At 56.1% G+C, this 13,991-nt stretch overlaps 6 protein-coding genes across 6 annotated transcripts; 3 read left to right on the top strand and 3 right to left on the bottom strand.

Moving 5' to 3' along the window:
* Positions 1-155: 155 nt before the first annotated feature.
* Positions 156-1,706, bottom strand: K452DRAFT_359065 (uncharacterized protein). Its single transcript, XM_033546241.1, has one exon. It carries the CDS (start codon positions 1,362-1,364, stop codon positions 243-245), a length of 1,122 nt encoding a protein of 373 aa, XP_033396992.1. The 5' UTR covers positions 1,365-1,706; the 3' UTR covers positions 156-242.
* Positions 1,707-3,029: 1,323 nt separating this feature from the next.
* Positions 3,030-6,618, top strand: K452DRAFT_309060 (uncharacterized protein; the record flags this gene model as incomplete). Its single annotated transcript, XM_033543219.1, has 3 exons — positions 3,030-4,674; positions 4,724-5,016; positions 5,086-6,618. 3 exons carry the CDS (start codon positions 3,030-3,032, stop codon positions 6,616-6,618), a joined length of 3,471 nt encoding a protein of 1,156 aa, XP_033396991.1.
* Positions 6,619-7,115: 497 nt separating this feature from the next.
* On the top strand, positions 7,116-8,855 carry K452DRAFT_228586 (uncharacterized protein; the record flags this gene model as incomplete). The annotated part of the gene is made up of 1 exon (XM_033536973.1): positions 7,116-8,855. One exon carries the CDS (start codon positions 7,116-7,118, stop codon positions 8,853-8,855), a length of 1,740 nt encoding a protein of 579 aa, XP_033396990.1.
* Positions 8,856-10,738: 1,883 nt separating this feature from the next.
* Positions 10,739-11,736, bottom strand: K452DRAFT_37508 (uncharacterized protein). Its single transcript, XM_033546583.1, has 3 exons — positions 11,278-11,736; positions 11,035-11,227; positions 10,739-10,944 (listed from the first exon to the last, which is right to left on the bottom strand). Exons 1-2 carry the CDS (start codon positions 11,538-11,540, stop codon positions 11,053-11,055), a joined length of 438 nt encoding a protein of 145 aa, XP_033396989.1. The 5' UTR covers positions 11,541-11,736; the 3' UTR covers positions 10,739-10,944; positions 11,035-11,052.
* On the top strand, positions 11,595-12,762 carry K452DRAFT_287984 (uncharacterized protein). The gene is made up of 2 exons (XM_033540573.1): positions 11,595-11,694; positions 11,749-12,762. The coding sequence occupies exons 1-2, from the start codon at positions 11,682-11,684 to the stop codon at positions 12,690-12,692; spliced, it is 957 nt and encodes a 318-aa protein (XP_033396988.1). The 5' UTR covers positions 11,595-11,681; the 3' UTR covers positions 12,693-12,762.
* Positions 12,756-13,201, bottom strand: K452DRAFT_287983 (uncharacterized protein; the record flags this gene model as incomplete). Its single annotated transcript, XM_033540572.1, has 1 exon — positions 12,756-13,201. A coding segment is annotated over exon 1 (264 nt), but the record flags the coding sequence as incomplete, so codon positions are not given.
* Between the last annotated feature and the right edge of the window lie 790 nt (positions 13,202-13,991).

The following is a 13,991-nucleotide window of genomic DNA, read 5'->3' as shown; positions in this document are numbered from 1 at the left end:
ACGGCGACAGGGACCTTGTACAGGCCCTTTAGGCGTCCCGAAGTCGTCTACATATATCATCCACTGCCCTCTCCCATCGACCCGTGAGGCACGTGGCCCGCCTCCAGGGATGAGGACACATGGCTTGAGGAACACGAGATTGCGCCAATGAACATGCCGGAAATAGATCATCAATTCATGAGTCTAGATTCTCTAGTCTGATCTAACGCCAAAAAAGCAATTGTACCTATCGCCCGAGGCCTCTATTGTCCTCCCGTCTCACTCTGAAACTCCTTCGAGAAGGGGTAGTCGACGTAGCCCACCGGGCTCTTTGCGTTGTAAAACGTGTCGCGGTTGTACGGCTCCAGCTCGATTCCGTTCTTTACCCGGTACACAAGGTCGGGCGTCGAGATGAAGTAACGGCCGAAAACCACACCAACGTTGTAGTCATGGTACTGCTTGTCGACCGTCTCCTGCGCCGAGGCGGGGCGGAGACCACCGGCAATCCACGCGGCCTTCTCCTTGCCCCACGCCTCGAGAGCGAAATCCAGGCGCTCGGAAGCCTCAACGTCGGCATTGCCACCGACACGGGACTCGACCAGGTGAAGGTAGGCAAGGTCAAGCTCCTTCAAACCCTTGATGATGTAGGTGAACTGAGGAACGGGGTCCTCCATCCTCATGGACTGGAACGAAGACCACGGGCTAAGACGAATACCGGTCTTGTCGGCACCAATCGCGGCCGTGACGGCCTTAGCGACCTCGAGACCGAAACGCGCCCTGTTCTCCACGCTGCCTCCCCAGGAATCCGTCCTCTTGTTGCAGGTATCCTGGGTGAATTGGTCAATGAGGTAACCGTTGGCACCGTGAATCTCAACGCCATCAAAGCCAGCCTTTTCAACCGCGTTCTTTGCGGCCTGAGCGTAGTCCTGGATGTAGCTTTTGATCTCTTCCTCCGTGAGCGCCCTAGGCGTAGGGGAGTTGTCGCTCATGGGAACAGGGCTGGAGCTAACTAAAGCATCCTTCAGACCCTCTGCCTCCTGGACTTGAGGGTTGGCAGTACGGCCAAGCGCCCACAACTGAGCCCAGATTTTTGAACCCTTGGCATGAACGGCGTCAGTAACCTTCTTCCACCCGGCGAGCTGCTCCTCGGTGTAGAGGCCGGGGACGTTGGCATAACCACCGGCCCGCTTGGAGATGGGAGCGGCCTCGGAGATCAGGAGGGTTCCGGGAATAACGGCTCTTTGGCTGTAGTACTCGGCCATCATATCGGTGGGGACGTGAGAGTCGTCGGCGCGGAAGCGGGTCAAAGGAGCCATTGCGATCCTGTGCTCCAGGTTGGAGGCTCCCACCTTGAAGGGTGTGAAGAGCTTGCTGTTGGAGGCCATTTTGGACGTTTTTGAGTGGAACAGGAAACTAAATTGGTATAAAGCTTTTTAATGAGGAAAAATCAATGAAATTTTGTGTTGAACTTTTGAAAAAGAACGGTTGTTATGCGGATTCAGACACCTTGGAAGAGCGGAGAGGTTGGTTATATACGTCTAGATAGCAACCAGACCGGCGTGGCGAGCTAGGACTTCCGATACTCGATGGCGTGGATTTGATTGATAATCCAAAGCGTTGACCATTGTACGGGGATTACGGATTACATCTTCGAGTGAGGCCGGAGTTAGTACATACATAGGTGGCCGGCATGGAACCGTACCGCCTGTCCTACTCGAGCTCACACTCAAAATGCATCCTGAAGTCAGAAGCAAGAACACGGCATCAAGCAAAAATGTTACAGCGTAACCTTGGAGACGGAATTAATCGGATTTCGGAGAGTGAGAGGCGTCGGGACCGGGTGCGGGTTATGCCGCCGTGCCGCCGTGGCTGCCACGTGCCTGCCGCCTTGGATGCCCTGATGCCGAGCTTACGCTATCAGCTGCCGACATCAACTCTAATCACGACACTGACGTCCGTCACCGTTAACCGCGGTTCATCATCTAGCGAGACAGGGAATGATATAAGCAGTCCCTACGAACTACTCCTTGTCTAGCTACAGGCTCAAATCCTGAAGAGAAGTAAAAAGGTCTTAGAGCACGCACATACTACAAACATCTTAACTAGGTCTCTGCTACCTCTCCGTACAAGCATCACCATCTCGCAAGACGGTGACGGATGTTACTCCATACAGCCAGTCATTCCCATCTTTGTCTGATCACAAGACGAGCCGATGGCAAAGCACAATTTTCATGCAGAGATGTCGACATCATTGGTAAGCTGATTACCATCTATGCAGTAGAACATTCTGTTGCTCAACGTCAGAGCTTCAAACGAATCATCTTGAACCTAAACCTAGGAAATTTCGAGCCATCTTTGTATATTATCATCTTGCGACACCTCACGCAGCGAAGTCGGACGCCATTGATCACATCGGCTTTATGGAGTCAGTTGCAAGACGAGACGATCTTCTTACCGAGGCCATGAAGATAGCGGATAAGTCTCAGTCGCAAAACTTAAGGTACTCGCGATGAAGCTACCTTCATTGCTTCGCTGGTTGCAAGCTTTGCTGCTTCTTTGAACGTCATGTGACGTGTTAGGAGAGCTGCACTCAACCGAGACAGATTGACAAAGCAGCTAGGTTAACCTACGCAATCGCAGTTAATGCGACTATACTTTTGTGTTGTTTCAGATTTACCTAATTCTATTTGTTTCCATTATGGATTTGCCTTCATTTGTTTGCCCCTCCGTTTTTCTGGTCGATTTCTTTCAATGTCTTCTTCCATGACACAACAACTGTTTGTGCAACAACCAAAACCGCACGGCATCCAAATGTCTTGATATACATGCGCGACAAGCGTTTGTTGTTTGAAAGACGCAAACACACTCAACGGAGAGCCAACAAGGGGTTTTTTCCACGTATAATAATGCGGCTCTCGTGTTGGTGTATCCAGTCTCCATCCAGATTCTCTTGAGCAACAGCTTGCTATCACTTTTCCACGCTTACCATCAATTTCGACACTTACAACCACTTTCAACGATTCTACGAGTCAACCTTGCTCTTCAACACCATGGACGACGATAGGTGCGGAAGATGTGGTGCTAGACACCCAACGGACAAGTGCACTGCCAAAACCATCCTGCTCAAAAAGTTCTGGCCAGCTGCGAAGATAGAGGAAAAACGCGAAAAAGAGAACGAGTGGCACGACAAGGATAAGAGCCGCCCATGGATCAACATCGAGGCTGACAAATGCAAAGACGACAAAACGGGCAAACCCATCCTTAACACACAACTTAGAGCGCAGCCTCGATCTGGTTCCACACCCGCTCAAGCCGGAAACGCCGCTGTCCAGCCTGCTCCTCCTCCTCCAGCCCAGGAGCAGCCAACTGACGAAACCCCTCAGCCGGAAGATCAGCAGAAAGTTCCTCCTCCTGCTACGCCTGATGCCGTTTCGGAGAAGTCTCCGTGGGGCAACCCTATGAAACCTGCGTCATCGCCTCAGGCGAAAATTTCTACTGACGCCGATCGGGACGTCCCTGCGAAGTCAATTTCGCAAAGCAACACTGCACAGGTCGCAATGTCGGACACTATGCAGACAAAGCCGGTCAACAAGCCGCAACGGATGACGTTTCCTCCCCCAAAATTTGAAATGCCCAAGGCTGTTTTTGCGAATGCGGAGAACAAATCCATTCACAGAAATCAGACGCATTCAATGAAGGAGCTAGACGCCAAAGTCAACTACGAAAAGAATGCTCCAGAAGCTGACATAGAGTCCAAAAGTAGGCGTAAAGAGTTTGGCTTCCAAAACGAAACCGAAGTTACGACAAATTACGTTTGGGTTCGCAGTGTGCCTCCACAACTTCATGAGTACAAAATTGAGATTGGGTTGGTTAAAATCAAGACGCAAGGAGAAGACGCACCCAAAACGAAGGAAATCAAGCGCCGCAGCGAGCTCCGCCAGGTCTTTGAAGGACTGAGGGAATCTTACCCTCTCAGTGGTAAGGATGACTGGGCTACTGACTTCAGTTACGTATGGTCTGTCAGTGAGCTCTTCAAAGGAACAGAGCTCACTCTCCGAGACTTCGAGTACCGCAAGCAAAGCGGCAAGAGAGCTGTAATTTCCGATGTCATTTTCAAACTCCAACAGATACACAGCTTTGCGGACGGTGTACGAGGTCTAATCCACCGCCCGGACAATACCAACAACACGGCAAATCAGACCAACTCCACCGGAGTAGCTCAGAAGTTGCGAGCGCTCAACGCAATCGTCTCCAGGTATATGAGTCTCTCGACGGATTCAACCACGCAGGTGGGCGCCAACCGCTTCTTCCTGAACCACGGATACACAAACTTGGGGTCTTCACCGCTACTCGCCGTCAGAGGATACTTTTCCTCGCTGCGCCCCGGTATGAGCAAGATGCTTATCAATATCAACACGTCAACCAGCGTGTTTTTCAAGCCCATCCTTGTCTCCGAGTTTCTGGAAAGGGCAAAAAGAGACTGCAATCTCACTCGCGATGTTGCAAAGCGCATACTGAAGGGTGTCACTGTGCGAATTACCTACAATAGGCCTTGGACTGGCGATGGCGACGATCCCGGCGACGATCCCAACGCCGAGGTTAACAGACGAAGGGTCATCGCCGGCTTCGGAGACCTCCCAGAGAATCAGACATTCAAAAAGGATGGAAAAATTACCAACGTGTTCGACTACTTCAGTAAGTAAAGTTCTCTTCTTTCTTCTGTCTGGTAACTGACTCTACGAAGGGGAACAAGGCGCGCCTCTGAGAAGGGGTGATTCTCAATGCGTAAATGTAGGCGTGGCCAAACCAGGCTGCGAGTGCTGGATTCCGGCCCAGCTACTAGAAATTGTGTACCCGCAACCCTTTACATCTGTGCTGCCATCGATGTTGACCAGGGATATGTTGAGAGCGGCGCTGCGTAGACCAGCAGAAAACGCCTATCTGATTCTCTCGGAAGGCCTCGTACACCTTGGTATTGTAGACGACCCCACGAAGGTGCAACGTAAACTCTCGGCGAAGAACAAGCCATTCAATTTGGTATGTAGCCACTAATGCCCTTATGTTCGTCGAGTGGCATGAATATTGACTGATTGCTTTGCTATATAGAAAGAAGACATTTCTTTTGACGTAGACGACAAGCTCATCAATGTCCCAGCGCACTTCCTTCCCCAACCGAAACTCAACTATGGCAGAAATCAGTCACTTAACATACGATCTGCAAGCTGGAATCTTGTTCAAGGGCGAGGAAATGAGGTTGCTCACCAATTTGTGCAGTCTTCCCACCTCCCAGGAATCTTCATACTTGATTTGTGTTATCCACACTGGCGTTTTGAGGACATCAAAACTCTGGCATCCAACCTTGTGGACACACTCAAGGCACATGGCATCACTGTGGGCGCGGGACGTGCTTCCAAGCCAGGCACTGTGTCTATCAACAGGGGGGGAAGTTTCAATGAATCGGCCGTCGCCCTGGTGAAAAGGTTTGAAACATACATGAAGCAAGCAGCTGTCACGCTCGTTCTACTGCCCAAGGGAGACGATAATGACATCTACGCCGCCGTCAAGAAGGCCTGCGACGCGAAGGGTCTGTTGACTATCTGCACTAAGGGCACGCCCTCCCAATTGACAAATGGTCAGCGACTTTCCAATCTGGCTTTGAAATATAGCCTCAAGACCGGCGGACGACCACACGACGTTGATCGCAAGAGCTCCGGTTCCTTCCCCTCTGAGGACACTATGGTTCTCGGCGCAGACGTCACGCACCCTGCACGCGGTGCTGTGCAAGGTTGCCCGTCCGTCGCGGCGGTCGTAGGGAGCTTCGACAAACATTTCATCAACTATGCCGGCTCTATGCGACTGCAGCGCTCGAAAAGCGAAATCATCGCTGGCATGCATGCTATGGTGACCGAGCTGCTTCAGATCTACAAGGGTAAGAATAGCAACCGCCTACCCAGAAACATCATCTTTTACCGCGATGGTGTCAGCGAGGTCCAATACCAAGACGTTCGCAAAAATGAGATCAAAGCCATCCGTGATGCCTGGGAAGACATTCACAGGGAAGACACTGCCAAGAGAGGGACCGTAAAGAAAGACAACACCGAGGAAACGGTCAAGATAACGTGCCTCGTGGTCGGGAAGCGGCACCACACGAGGTTCTACCCTAAGAACGAGAGAGACAAGGACCGAACGAATAACACGAGGCCGGGTCTGGTTGTCGACTCGGTGATTACGCACCCTTACTGCTACGACTTCTTTCTGCAGGCGCACGCCGCCCTCCAAGGCACCGCTCGCCCCGCGCACTACTTCCTCCTGCGCAACGACATGGAGCTGAAGGAGAAGCAGCTCGTGGAAGTCACCCACAACCTCTGCTACGTGTACGGCATAGCTACCAAGGGCATCTCGTACTGCGCGCCCGCGTACCTCGCTGACAAGCTGTGCGAGCGTGGTCGGGCGTATATCCGTGACTGGCTGTTGTATCGATCGTACACGATCCCTCCATCGACGGCCCACGAAACCATCGAGCATTGGCACACGAGAATCGCTAATGAACTGATGAGTCACACCGACTACAACGATCAGAGCGGTAGCCGGAAGAACCCCTGGCACCCCTCTCTTGACGACAAGATGTTCTGGGTCTAGGACGACTGAGTGTTGGATGACGGACATTTCCTTTGTAGGCCCTGAAGAAGTTTGACGTCTCTCGTTTTTGGTTTTTGCATTCTTGGGACATTTGATACTGTCGCTCATTCCCTGGATTAGATAGACGTTGATACACTCGCTCTTTTACATGTTGAATCTTGGAAACATTCATTCTAGGTAGATAGAAAAACGACGTTCATTACCACCAGCGTTCTGATTCCATCACTCTTTCTCCATGCTCTTCGTTCGTTGCAGAAGAGTGAGCAGCCTCTGCTCAATGCTTTAGCATTTTCGAGTAGCGCGATGGGCTTGAGGGAGCGACAGGATTCGAAGGGATGATAGAGAGAAGCTTTCGCTTGAAGCGGTCGTCGGTGTTAACGAAGCTAATGCCGCAGGCTCGGCTTCCCGGCACCATTCCCAATCCGTTCACCGCCCTCGACACACTCCACATTATTTTCCAACGGCAGCCATCGACCAACAACACTAACATCGCCGTCATGGCCGACGTCCGCAAGAGGCCTGCCTCTGTTGAGTCCGATGGACCAGCTGCCAAGAAGGCCCGCCAGCAGCTGCCGACGCCACACGACTCTGACGCCGCCTCCGAGCAGAACACGGTCGTGCCGGACACGCCGCTCACGCCCTTCTCCGTCGACCCCAACCGCAGCCGCGTCAAATGCTACCACTGCACCTACCCCAACTGCGGCAAAGCGTTCAATCGCCCGTGCCGACTGGAGGAGCACCTACGCTCACACACCGGCGAGCGACCATACGCGTGCACCTTTGCCGGCTGCAACAAGGCCTTCAACCGCCAGACGCACCTGAACCGGCACATCAAGGACGAGCACGACCAGCAGCGCGACCACGCGTGCGACTGGCCCGGCTGCGGCAAGAGATTCGGCACCGCGACGCGCCTGCGCAGGCACCAGGAGGCCCACGAGAGCAAGTTCCACTGCACCGACTACCCGCCCTGCAGCGAGACGTTCCGCAAGCACTCGACGCTGCAGAAGCACGTGCTGTCGGCGCACCTGGGCCGGCGCCCGTACCAGTGCTCCCACGTCGACGAGGACACGGGCAAGCAGTGCACGCAGGCGTACGAGACGGCGTCGAGCCTGCGCGCGCACGAGGGCCGCGTCCACGGCGGCGCGCGCTACTTCTGCACACAGTGCGCGCCGGGGGCAGACGCGGAAGCGGCCTCAGTAGCAGAAGACGGGCAGACGCCGACGACGCTGGCCGAGGCCCCGGGCTTCGCGACGTACGCGCTGCTCCAAGCACACATCAAATCGGTGCACCCGCCGACGTGCGCGCACTGCGGCCTCACATGCTCGACGCACAAGCAGCTACAAGCGCACATCGACCTGGCGCACAGCGGGGTCCCGCTCGAAGCGCGGCGCAAGTACGTGTGCCCGCACGCCGGCTGCGGCCAGGGCTTCACCAAACAAGGCAACCTGAACGTGCACATCCAGGCCGCGCACAATGGGGTGCGGCGCTTCGTGTGTGGCGACTTCGACCCCGCCTCCAGCACCAAGGACTACATCCGGGCATGGACGGGGGCGGGCGCCTGCGGCCGCGGCTTCGCCACAAAGGGCAATCTCGAGGAGCACATCCGCACGCAGCACCTCGGCCTCGAGGGCACGCGCAAGGCCAAGCTGAAGGCCAAGTCCCTGCAACACAATGACAGCGCACCTGAGACAGAGACAGCAACGACGACGACGCGCCCGCGCCGCACGCGCAAGGACGGCCCCGTCAGCCTCGCCTCGCGCCTGACGGGCGCAGGCTACGCCGAGGAATCCGGCCGCGCCATCGCGTGCATCTTCGCCGACTGCGCGCACCGTTTCCACCGCGACTTCGACCTCGAGTTCCACCTGGGGGCTGCGCACGGGCTGAGCGCGCGCGACGTCGCAGAGGCCATGACGGAGCGCGCGGCGTTTGAGGGGGGGCGGTTCTGGATTGGTGGGGCCGAGGAGGTGGAGGTGGATGCGGAGGGGGAGTGGGAGTGGGAGTGGGAGGGCGCTGGGCATGGGCATGGTCATGGTCATGGTCACGGCCATGGACATGGACAGTGGGGGATGGGGATGGAGGCGGGCGTCATGGGCGAGGAGGACGAGGACGCGTGGGCGCAGGCGGAGCTGGATCGGCGCGCGGGCATCGTGGATGCGGGACCGGGGGTTGAGATTGGGGCCGGGGGCGGCGAGCTCAGCGCCGTGTGGGATTACGTGCAGTACATGCCTGAGGCGTGAGGGCTGCAGAAGAGAAAACAGAGGGAAAGGGACAGACGGTTGCTGTTAGGCTAAAAGTTGTGTTTGCTGTTTGCTTGCAGAAGAGATGGATGGATGGACGTATATACCCTTTTTGCTCATGGCGTCGACGTCGACGTAGCGTATCGTATCGTGTTAGGTAGGTAGGTAGGTAGGTAAGTAGCAAAAAAGTGCTTTTCTGTATTTGTAGGAGATAGATGGAAGTACGAATAGATAGATAGGTAGCCAGCAAGGAAAAATCACCCAAGAAACCAAGGGCTCGGGGCGACTATCACAACTACATATGCACGTCCTCCTCACTTAGCCAACCACCCACGTCCACAAAAAGCAAAGCAAAGCAAACAAAGCAAACACGTTCATTTCACCAAATCCGCACCAAGGAGTTGGGAGTGCGCTGCGCTGGCAAAAAAGCACAAACCCGGCGTTCCTACGCAACGTCCAAGCTTCGGCTGGAACGCCAAAGGCTTCGTTCGTTCAGACACGAAAGGATTGAGAGACGCAGGTTCTCTGGGGTGGCGAAACCGGTCAGGGACTGTGGACGGGGTTCTGGAGTTGGAAGGCGGCGCTGGAGAAGGCGATAGCGATGCCGTCGGGCGTAGTGGTTAGTGTTTTCGAATTTTTCTGTTCTCGGTGCCAGCTGTTCACACCGGTCAGGGACTCTTGATGGGTTTGAGGGGCTGGAACGCGTCGTTGGAGTTGGAGATAGCGATGCCGTCGGCGAACTTAGTGGTTTCGAATTTTTCGCTGCTAGTTTGTTCCTACCGGTCAAGGAGTTTTGGTAGGGACGCCATGGCAGGAACCGTGGAGGCGTTGGGTAGGGATTAGATGGTGAAATGAAAGCCATACATCAGTCATCACGGCTAGCTAGTTAGATAGTTAGCTAGCTTGCTATTCCAAATCCCCAGCGCGCCAGCTGTCCCAACTGCCAACCGGTCAGGAAGTTTCGCTTGGGGCAGCAGCAGCGGCAGGAACCGCAGAGGCGTCGTTAGAGGGAGCAGACTAGCTGGTGTTTTTGTTTCTTTGCCGTTCTTTTCGTTTCCGCCACGCCAGGTGTCTCGACCGGTCAAGGCCGTTCGTTGGGGTCATCCCCGCAAACTGGCCCAAGGTACCGATGAGGCCGTGCTGGTGCTGCTGCTAGTAGTAGACGCACAAGACCCGTGGCTTGCCGTGGGATGCCGCGCCGTCGGCGTGGTGAGGAACATGCCGAGGCGCCAGGCGCTCTGGAAGCCCCTGACCGGTCGGGCTTGAAGGATGCCGCCGGCGCGCTTGACCGGTCGGCATGGCATATGGGTGGGCGAGGAATGGGAATCTCCGAGACGGGGGACCGTGGCCGAGGCAACGAGGCACGGGTGGATGAATCAAACCACGGGCCGGCCGGGGAGAGAGAGGACAGAAGCCGGGGCGGCCCCGAGGTGGCCCGGCCGGCCGGGGACGCAAAGCATGGCGTGCACGCATGGCCTGTCCTGTGTGATCCACACGGGTAGGGACGGGGAGCTCGGACGGGATTCGCAACGAGGCTGCAGCAAGAGCACGCAGGGCATGGCCAAGGTGGCACGATTCTTGGGAGATCGGAGAGATCCGCAACGAATAACGGCCGGCAGGCTCCGAGACGGTGGTGGTGGTGTGATGTGCACCGTCTGAAGAGGGGATAGCTCCCGTGTGGGGATGGCGGTCACTCCCGCCGTCAAGGAACTGGGCAATGGGCTGATCATAGGATGCAAGGCCTTGCGGCGATCATGTCTGATCTCTGATTTGGGGATGGACCGTCATCTTGACGCGGCGCTTGTCTGTGACGACGGGCCCTCTGTTTTTTTCTTCCTTGCTCTTGAAACTGGGTAACTAACTAGTGGCTAGATGATGGGGTCTACGATGGCGTCAGGCGTTCGACCATAATTTTTCCCTGCTAGTTGAGTGTTCGGGTTCGTTGTGCTGCCATGTTCGGCGTGGGCGTAGCGGTTGTTCCCGGCGGCGTGGTGGCGGTTGCGTGCATGCAGGGCCTTTTGACAGCCGTGAGATCAACCATGTGCTATACCCGGAGGTGGCGTCTGACGAGCCACGGGGAGACCGGTCCCTTGGGAAGATCTCCCGTCACGAGTTACACAAGCCATGAGGGGAGAATTGTATTTAAATGTTGATAGAAGGAGGGGTTGCGTTGACATACCTACTCTACGGATTACTCCTATGTCCCCCCCATACAGGAGGACACGGTCGTTGCGACAACAGCCAGGACGACGTGGGTGCCGACTTCGCTGTAACGGCGGAGACGGCCGGAGGAGTCTCGCGATCGATCTTCAGTGACTCGTTCGTGGATGAGAAGGAAGCGTGGGAGATGGGAGTACGGGCGTAGCGTGCGGCTAGCAGGATGTCAGAGGGTTGGCAAATAGTCAGGCCACCGTCTTCTGACCTGCACGCGGTTTCGGGAAGTTGTGGGGGCGCCAGGCCCAACCGGGGCAGGCAAGCGAGTCGGACTGGCGCGGCGCTAGAAAACTTGGCGATGCGACCGGGCTGGGCCTGCGCTCGGGAGGCCCCGAGTGGCCTGACTGTGGTGAGGCGCGTCCTCCGCCAGAACGGGCTGGGATGGCGCAGGCTGCTGCGCGCGAGGCAGCGGGCGGGCGAAATTGCGCAGAATAAATATACGGCAGCATACCGTTGTCCAAGGGCCATCATCCAACCAAGAGCCACAGTCACCGCATATCAGCACACCACCTCGACATCTCCAGCCACCTGTTCGCCTCTTCCGATCAACTGCACACCTTTTTCGTGGAAATGAGCAATTCTTGGATGGCCGCAGAGCCCTTGGGCAGCGTCATGCCCAGATACGGTTAGTGCCACTGTGCGCCGCAAGCGGAATGAATCCAGGGCTGACCACGAACAGAGCAGCACCAAGGCCCAGGCCTCAGCTTCGATGATTGGATCAACTCCGACTGCCTGGACTACCCCACAAACACCGTCGAGCTCCCTGCGCCCGCAACATCATCAAACCTGAACACGCCACCCATCTACGCTCGCAATCATGCCATATCACCAGACTTTCGTTCCATCTCCACCAGTCGCGCGTCGTCAAAAGACCGTCTGGCCCCGTTGAACATCTCCCACTCCAACACCTGGCCATCTCCTCTCGCAGCACCCTACTCCGCAGCCTCGACGCTGCCTGAGATGACCAGCAACGCAACCGACTTCTCCTTCGACCCCATCGCCGACAGCTACGCAAACAACACCTTCGACTTCACCACTCCTCCTCCAGAGCTCGCCTCGCCCACCTCTTCGCTGTCCGGCTCCGACTCTCCCTTCTCCATCCCAGCCACCATGACCTCCATCGACACCTCCTCTGAGCGTCGCTCTCTCAAGCGCGCCTCGCCTGAGTCTCCCAGCATGGACGAGATCCCGCCTGCGCCCAAGCGCATGCTGCGCACCCGCACCAACACCCTCTCCAAGGTCGACGTCGAGGCCGCCGCACCGCGCCCCACGACCAAGACTCGCCAGCCGCACAACCAGGTCGAGAAGAAGTACCGCGAGGGCTTGAACACTGAGCTTGAGCGTCTGCGCCGGGCCGTGCGCACCCTGCCTCAGCCTCAACCCCGCCGTCGCTCCAGCACCAGCTCCGATGACGAATACGGCTACTCTGCTGCTGCACCCAAGCCTAGCAAGGCTGCCGTCCTGGCCGGCGCTGTCGAGTACATCCGCTACCTCGAGGCTGAGCACGAGCGCCTCATCAGCGAGAACGAGCAGCTGCGCGAGCTCGAGGGCCTTAGGCGAAGGCGCGAGCAGGGCATGTACTGGGGCAGGGGCCGCATCGACTCGATGGGCATGGTCAACTAAATGATCCGAAACCACCATCGACAACACTAAACACACCAACACACACCAACACACCAACCTCTCAAAAAAAGGGGGAGCCGACTCCGTCATCGGAGGTCGCCCTCCGCACCACCACCACCAATTCCTCTCAGCATCGGCGTCTTACGACAATGGGCGGACATTTCAACTCTGGCGTATTTTCGGGAGGCGTTTCTGCATAGCGTTGCAACTGGGTATTTCTGGCGGCGGCGAACACGAGCGGATACCCGTGGGAAAGGCATTCTGACCAGCAACACACACTACACTCATCTTTGGGATTTCGAGGCGTTGGCGGAACAAACATATGGGACGACATCACCACGAAACACCAACCAACCAACAAAACAAAACAATAATAGACGGGTCGGCGGCGACTGGCAGGGTAAACCATTGTGTATACAAAAAAAGAAGAGACGACGAACACGCATAGAGATGGGATATTGCCTTGTGGCTTCTTCTTGTTCTTTCTTTCTTCAACTGTAGATATTGCACACTACTACTGGTACATAAACCTCGTCTGCAGGGCCTAGAGGCTCGCCGAAACATGGCAGAAGCAAAGTAACGTTTCCAAACCACACAATTTTCCAAACATGGGCTTGACAGCGTGCCTCAACCACCAACAAACGACTCAGGACAGGGCAGCAAACGATCGAAATGAGCAAGTTTCCCTCCTACAGTACCTTGCCTGACTATCTTACGAGCTCAGCAGTCACGCTCTCAGCCACGCTGACGCAGACATCGGTGCAGACATGGCTAGCTAGCTAGGTAGGCAGAACCCCTACTCCTAGCTCGGCGAGTTTGTTATTGTTGTTGGGACGTCGCAATCACAATCGCAATCACAATCACAACTTACCTCGGTCGCATGGCACGGCACGGCATTGTACGGGCATGGCATCAAGCGTGATCGGACCGGCAGCCGCGGGCTCCAGGGCGGCACGGCGGCACGACTTGGTGAGGACAAGCACGGCAAGGCGCAAATGCAATCAATCAAACAAACAGGTCAGATCATCACCCGATCCTCAGCCCCCCTCCCCCACTCTGTCGTGCCTGCACTCTGCACATCCGCGGCCCCTCTTTCCTCTGGCTGTTTGGGTTTCGGCGCGCGGTGGTGGGCTGACCTGCCCTGCCCACGCTGCCCTGCTGGATCTGCCCTGCCAAGTTGTCGGAGGTTTTTTGGCGCAACCGCACCGCACCGCACCCACTTGTTGTTAGGTTGCGCGCTGGCGTGGGCTGTAGGTGGGTTGTGGCCTGTCTTTTTTTTGTCTTTTTTTTTTTTTTTTT

Source organism: Aplosporella prunicola (genome assembly GCF_010093885.1).
Source record: "Aplosporella prunicola CBS 121167 unplaced genomic scaffold K452scaffold_14, whole genome shotgun sequence".
In the NCBI taxonomy this organism is placed as follows: Eukaryota; Fungi; Ascomycota; class Dothideomycetes; order Botryosphaeriales; family Aplosporellaceae; genus Aplosporella; species Aplosporella prunicola.
The sequence above is the reverse complement of the archived record's forward strand: the minus strand, read 5'-3'. Positions and strand labels throughout refer to the sequence as shown.